This window comes from Orcinus orca, chromosome 20, assembly GCF_937001465.1.
Source record: "Orcinus orca chromosome 20, mOrcOrc1.1, whole genome shotgun sequence".
Taxonomy (NCBI): domain Eukaryota; kingdom Metazoa; phylum Chordata; class Mammalia; order Artiodactyla; family Delphinidae; genus Orcinus; species Orcinus orca.
The window spans coordinates 50,037,700-50,044,715 of NC_064578.1; the positions used below are offsets into that span (position 1 = coordinate 50,037,700).

At 53.1% G+C, this 7,016-nt stretch overlaps 1 protein-coding gene across 1 annotated transcript; it reads left to right on the forward strand.

The window, feature by feature from the left end:
- Positions 1-1,055: 1,055 nt before the first annotated feature.
- On the forward strand, positions 1,056-5,083 carry PNMA8A (PNMA family member 8A). The gene is made up of 2 exons (XM_033430667.2): positions 1,056-1,332; positions 1,477-5,083. The coding sequence occupies exon 2, from the start codon at positions 1,565-1,567 to the stop codon at positions 3,059-3,061; it is 1,497 nt and encodes a 498-aa protein (XP_033286558.1). The 5' UTR covers positions 1,056-1,332; positions 1,477-1,564; the 3' UTR covers positions 3,062-5,083.
- Positions 5,084-7,016: the final 1,933 nt, after the last annotated feature.

The window sequence follows — 7,016 nt, forward strand, 5'->3', positions numbered from 1 at the left end:
ACCCAACACAGCCAAAAATAAAAAAAATAAATTTTAAAAAATAATAAAACTTTAGTTATAGCTAGAGTGTTTGTCTTTACTGGAATGTGAATATTCAAATTTAGCAATTTGAATGATGTCTAAACTATGATGGCAACTCGGGCAATCAATCACACAAATATTGATCATGCCCAAGTTCAGGGATATCAGAGAGGAAAGTGAAATGGATATCTGGCTATTTGGTCTTGCAAAGGCCAATGCCAAAATGGAATCCAAACAACAGATTTTGGTTGAACACCCAGGCCCACTGCATTTTTCATATATGATCTCCCCCAATCTTCAAAATTTCCAGATCAGGAAAGTTTTTATTGGTATTCCTATTGTGAAGAAGAGGAAGGAGCTCAGAGAGCTCAAATTTCTCGTTTAAGATCGCACAGTTAGGAAGCCACATTGATAGATGTATCAGTGAGGGCCGGACAGGAAACATGGCAACTCAACCTGAGTCACTGAGGACTGTTTCATTAACTATTAACAAAGGTGTTACCTGTAGGCAGTGAGTTGAGGAAACCAGCAAGGAAAGGTGAGGCACTATCCCCAGGCTTGAAGGGGGTGGAAAATCGAGAACTTTCTAGAAACTTCTGGAAATTTCTGGAACAAGGAACTGTAGCTAACCTAGAAGGCTCTCAACAAGAGCTGTGGCTTTTATTAGGGGAACTCAGGGGGACTGAAGCTGCTGTTTCCTCGCGCCCTCTGCTTTCTGTTGTCTCCTAGGAGTCTTGTTGGCTCAACCCAACAGGAAGGCTGAGGGTAAGAAGGGTAGTTGGTGCAGCCACAGAAGTCAGCACCCCCCACCCCCGTCCCGGAGGCCCATGTTGAGTAGAGAAAGGTGGAAAGACCGGGTCCGGGAGGGCAATCAGAGAACATGCAGACCTCGGGCTCGGTGAATAGGTGAACAGTCGCACTCCCACGCGATTCCCCAGGCCCAGTTGCACAGCCCACGCGCTAGCTTGCAACCACCGGTTGCCATGGAGACCGCGGGTACTACGCGGGAGCAAGTGCGCAAGCGCGCCCTGGGACGCCGGCCTCGGCTCAGCGCAGCTGCTTGGACCCAGGCGAGACGCCACCTGACGCGCCCTGTCCGAGCGGAGGCGGACGCTGTCGTCTCGGGCACTTGGCCCAGAGCATCCGTGCCGGCGTGGCCCGAGCTGGCACCTGGCGAGCCGGCTGCATCCCGGCGGCCTCTCCTTGGCCCGTCTGGGCGGTCAGAGGCGGGGCTGCCGCTTCCCTGACGGGCTGGCCGCGAGCCAGGCCCCGGGGAGGCCGCTCGCGGTTTTCGGCGATTCCAGGACACGTGTGAGCACCCGGGGCCCGGTTTGGGGAGGAAGACCTTGGGAAAGCGCGAGGCCTCCTGCAGGCCAGCCTTGGAGGGGGCAGCTGAGAGCTCTGAGCCTGGCCTTGTTCCCGGGAATTTGACCTCCCTCTCCTGTCACCTTACAGGATTGCTGTTTAGGGACCACTGCAGCCCCGGTCCACGTCGTAGACTCTTCAGCACACGTGGGAATCGAGCTGCCAGGTGTCCACGACCATGGCGGTGAACCTTTTGGAGGACTGGTGCCGGGGGATGGAAGTGGACATCCACAGGTGCCTGTTGGTCACAGGCATCCCGGAGGACTGTGGCCAAGTGGAAATTGAGGAGACCTTGAATGGGGTCCTCTCCCCGCTGGGCCCATACTTTGTGCTCAACAAGATTTTTTTGAGGGAAGAGAATGCCAAAGCTGCCCTCGTTGAGGTAGGCGAGGGTGTGAATCTGAGGGCCGTACCCCGGGAATTCCCAGGAAGGGGGGGCATCTGGAGAGTGGTCAGTAGGGACCCCACCCAGGATGCTGAGTTTTTAAAAAACCTGAGTGAATTCCTGGCTGCAGAGGGGCGCACCCGGGAGGATGTGGTCCGCCTGCTGCAGCTCAGCCAGTCCCCACCACCCCAGAACCGGAATCAGCCCCCAGAGGACTGGGCAGAAGCTTTGGGGGTGCTTCTGGGGGCGGTGGTGCAAATCATCTTCTGCATGGATGGCGAGATCCGCAGCCGGGAGGAAGCTAGGGCTCGAGAGGTTGCTGAAGCCCAAGCAGTGGCATCCTTGACTTTGGCAACAGCGAGGAAGGTCAAGAAGGAGCCAGGGTGGGCTGCAGAGGTGGGCTCTGCCTTGAAGATGGAGAACCTGGACGGCTGGAATGACGTGGAAGATGAGGGTGACCCTCTTGAACCTCTGGTACAAAAGGCTGGAGCTAAGACTTTCCCCAGGAGAAAGAAGCAGAAAAAAACTCCCAAGCAGGAACCACTGCCCTGGAAGAAATCCAGAGGCAGCCATTCCCACAGCTCGGCCTTGTTGGAGGATCCGGAAGCTGACGATGCTGAAAATATGGAGATGTCAGAATATATCAGGAGCAGCAGAAAGCCCTGTGTGAAGCGGGAGGGGTCAGCTTTGAAGAAGGCCCTAGCGAAATGTACCTGGAAGTCTCCCAGCAACCCGCCCCACGATGCCCAGGCAGAAGCTGCGAGCCCTGGAGTTGCCTCTGAGTCAGACCAAGACGGCGGTCCAGAGGGTCCACAAAAGAAGAATACCATGGTCTGGGCCTCGGCAAAGAGCCCTGCTCCCACGAGGAAGAAGAAGAAGGTGAGCTTGGGCCCCGTCTCTTATGTCCTTGTCGATTCAGAAAACACCAGGAAGAAGCCAGAGATTCCAAAGAAAGGGCAAGGCTCGAGAAGGGATGCGTTGGATCAGAAGGCCCTTCAGAGCCCACAGCCCGCTGAGCCACCAGCCTCAACCTCCCAGGGTCCAAAGGCCAAGCCACAAGGCTCTCCTCATGCCTCCAGTGGTGAGAATGACAGCAGAAGTCATTTGGGTTGTGTCAACAAGCAGCTGAAGGGGGAGGAACAGCACGGGCAGGTGGGGACGGAGGAACCCAAGGGGACAGAGGGTCCAATGGTCGTTGAGGAGGACCCCAGTGCAGTGGAGGGAGTGGGTGACACACCAGTTGAGGTTTTAGAGGCTGGGAGCCCTGACCCCCCTCCTAGGAGCCCCTGAGGCCAACATTGGGGATACCTGTGGGGACAGGAGGTGGCGGAGCAAACCCACTGACCTATCTTTTGTTGGTGAGTGTCTCCGTGGTATTCTCCGGTCATCTGACACTTCATCTGATCCATCTCCCTCAGTAAGAATTGAATCATTTGGGGTTATATATTGTTTGTCAGAGTAGGTGGCTTTCAGGGTGGAGTTTTCTGGAGGCCTGTTTGGGAGATGGAAATGTTCAAGGACTTAGAAGTTCCAAGGAGGTGAAAAAACTTTCCAGTGACACCTCTCCCTGCTTCCCCTCTCGAGCTGTTCTAATTTATCCACAGAACCCAGAAAACTTAGATTTCCGTCTGCACCTGAGCAGTCGAAAAAAGACCAAGGAAGAAGTTCCAAGCGGGGAACAACGTTTCTCTTGTCGTTGACTTTTCTCTGTTTTAGGGACCCACCCAGTTCGTAGAGACCCGGCTCTCAGAGGTAAATGGTATGTGAGATGTAGGTGGGAGGAATTAGGGTAAGGAGGCGCGCCCCTGTGCCTTTTCTCTGCCAGGCCTGCTTTTTCGCCTCCTCCTAGACTCACCTTCAGAGGTTGGAGAGTCACTAAGCAGACTGGGAAGACTCTAAAACGTTCACCTTGGCACATGGGCAAGGTCACTGTTACGTTCATTCACGTTCGGCCTTTCTCCCCCATCCCCTGCTTCCTTTTCTGGATACTCAGCCAACCTCTGCAGGGCCTGGCATTGTAAAGGGCGAGGCGGCCGCTCGCTCCCTCCTTCCCCTTCTCTGCTTCGACCGCCGGGTAGGTTAAGCGAAGAGCTTTGCTGCAGACCTGACTTCCTTGCTGCTACTGGTCTGCGATATCCATCCTCCAGTTCTCTAACCAGAGGATGTTAAGGTCCCAAGCATCGGTCTGGGGGGAAGAAGATTGTCCACGTAGGCCTTTAAGTGTTTGGTTTTCGGTCCTGTTAATAAAAATGGGACTTGGATTCCCATTTGGGGTGAAACCCTTGCAGGAAGCATGGGGGAGCAATGGGTAGGAAAGGACTCTGGCATTCCTGGCTCCCTGGCTCTAATTCCATCCAATACCCCCAAACTCTTTTTGAGGCTGAAGACCAAATCTCACATTCTAGGAAGAGAGAGAAAAACATTCTTTAAAACTTGGCTGTGAATTTCTGCTCTCTGACTAGACCAGAATGCCATGTGTCCTGGGTGTGCAGGAGTCGGGGGAGGGGCGGGTTCCCTGAGCTCAGTGGTTTCCAGATTGTATCCCGGGGAAGCCCGAGCTGTGCTTAAAGAAGTAATCCGAATCTATTTTTTCATGTATTTAAAAAACAACAGCAACTGAAAGATGACTACTTGAAGGTGTCATAAGTCAAACAAGTCACATTAGAGTCTATCAAAATAGGACCTTGTGTTCACCCGTTAGCTTGTTTTGGTACAGGTATCCAATTCGTCGATTCCACCACCTATTTGCCTATAATTGAATTTCTTGTAAATGTGGCTGATAGGAAAAGTTCCAAGTGGGAGAAGTTGGTCCTGCGCATGGCCTGTCATAGAACACTCGGCAAGAAGTTTCCCTTTGTAATTCACATCCTCTTGTCCTGCTGTGATGCTCAATTGTGTGATGGTAGATGTATCAATACGGCACGCAGTAATTCATATTCTATCCGAGAGAGCTTTAGGGTCTCTCTTCTGGCTTCAGTTTTTGTGATGAAGAACGTGAACAGTTGTTAGACGTTGTTGGTGATTCAACTTGGAAAACAGATTTCTTGTTGACGATTCATTTCAAAAGCCTGGATGAGTCTGAAGATGCAGGAAGAAAGGAGGTGGTTTCCGTTTGTAGCTCTTCACCTGTGTGCATCACGGTTTTCCTTGGGTCCGAGCAAAACAAAACAGAGGCGTGAATTGGCCTTTCGAGGTGACGAAAGCCTCCAGCTCTCCAGCTCCTAATTTCAGAATCAGGTCCATTAGGGCTTCGTTGTGTTAACAGATTGACACCATGATTAGTACATGTAAATGTATATGCTGTAAAATAAAGTTTAGCAAACTAAGTATCTGTTGAGTCTCTTATAGGCGCCAGTGGTATGGACTGTTTGAGAAAAGGGTTCCCCCCCCCACGCTGAACAATACACACTGTCCTAGACACCCAGCCCAGCTGTTGCAGACCTGGGTTCAAGCTGGAAGGGTCGTCAATTTCCTGTGAGAGAAGAAGTCATCAAGATGTCTCTCATTGCTACATGGCCTGCCACCAACGTGAAAGCCTTCCCCAGACAGTCTGCGTTTTTTAGAAGTTTCTAGAACAGGTACCTGGTGTTGTGAATTAACCTGAGAAGGCGGGTTTATTTTTAAAAGCAGCTTCCCCTCAGACAGAAGCTGAGGTTTTTCAAGAAAAATTCGAGTTAAGTTTCCTCCTGACCAAGCCCCTCCCCTGCTTGGGACGCCTGAACCAGGGGGCCACTGCATCAGAGTGCACCCCTGATGCACAAGAGACCAAAGGGGAAGCTGGACTTTGAGGACGGGGGAGCTGATTAGGCACTGGAGTCTGCACACATAAAAACCCAGGTCAGAGGTTAATTTATTGGGTCCTTTACTTCGCCCCTCTATGGGAAAAGCCACGTTTGGCCAAGATCTTTATGCACCTCCCATTACCAGCCCCTCCCTCCAGTTTGCACCCAGTCTGTCAGGAAAGGCTGGAAGTGGGGGAACATGGCCGGAAGTGGGAGGAGATCCAGGGATGGGGCTTCGAGGGGTACAGGGGAAGTCAGCTGTCCAAGGAAACCCCTCAGACCACTGCTTGGACGGGGCAGCATTCTGTTCAGGGGTGGGCCTCAGAGCAAGGCCTGGCCGCAGGGGCCTCCAGGGCAAGGCGCACGGTGCTGAGGGGAGGGTTGCACGCCACCAGGAGGACCTGAAGGTAAAGTTTGCTCATCCATTCGTGCTTCTGTTTAGCCAGAATTTATCGAGCATCTACCATGGGACAGCCAGGAACAAGACAGAGCCCTGCCCTCCGGGAGCTGACATTCCAGCAGGGAGGTGGACGATATGCATAGATATATGACGGCGGGTAAGGGTTGGTGAGTACTGTGACAAGGTATAAAGCAGGGGAGGGTCGAGGTGAGTGTGTGTGCGAGAGAGAAGAGAGAATTGGCTGTTTTACACAGTGGTCAGGGAGCGCCTCTCTTAGGAGGTGACGTTTGAACGGACCTGAAGGAGGTGAAGGGTGAGACAGACCACCGGCTGGTGGGACAGCATCCCAAGCAGAGGGAACAATCGGTGTGAAAGGAGGCACGAGGGTGCCTGGTCTGAGAAAAAGGCCGGCGTGGCTGCAGTGGAGGGAAGCAAGGAAGAAGTGAGGAAACGACTCAGGAAGGATGGACTTCGGCTTTAGTCTGAGCGAGTCAGGAGAGGGGAGGGTCGTGATCCAGCTACGATGTTCACAGGCTCCCTTCCCGGTTCCAATTCTCCATCCAACTGTTACTCTGAGGAGGAGATTTCTCTGCTCGTGGTTGGACATACGGGCTGTAAAGTGTAATCCTTGATCTGAAGAAGTGATGCTCCGCCGTCCAAACTGGTCCAGTATCTTGTGGCTCTTTTATAGGACTCTGGGCACTTGCATCTTCCGCTGAGTGAGAAAAGCCTAGTCTGGAGTCACTTTCCACTTCCATCAACCTCCATTTGGAGCCCTGCCCCCCCCCCCCCCCCCCCGGCTAGCGGCGTCAGCCTCACGTGCCGGCTACCTACGATCAGGCCTTCCCACCAGAGGGTTTGCCGCACAGCCATGTGCAGTCTCTGTCTCTCGTTGGCAGATCCAGCAGTTCTTACTGGCATTTTGTGCCTCAGAGGGTGCAAGAGGACTGTGTCTGGCTTCAGCCCCTCTCTGTATTGCTGCAGTGCCCCCATAGCCACTCATTCCATGGCCCCAGGTGACCAACTCAAGGGACCACATGGGGATATCTGCTTGTGGATTCCA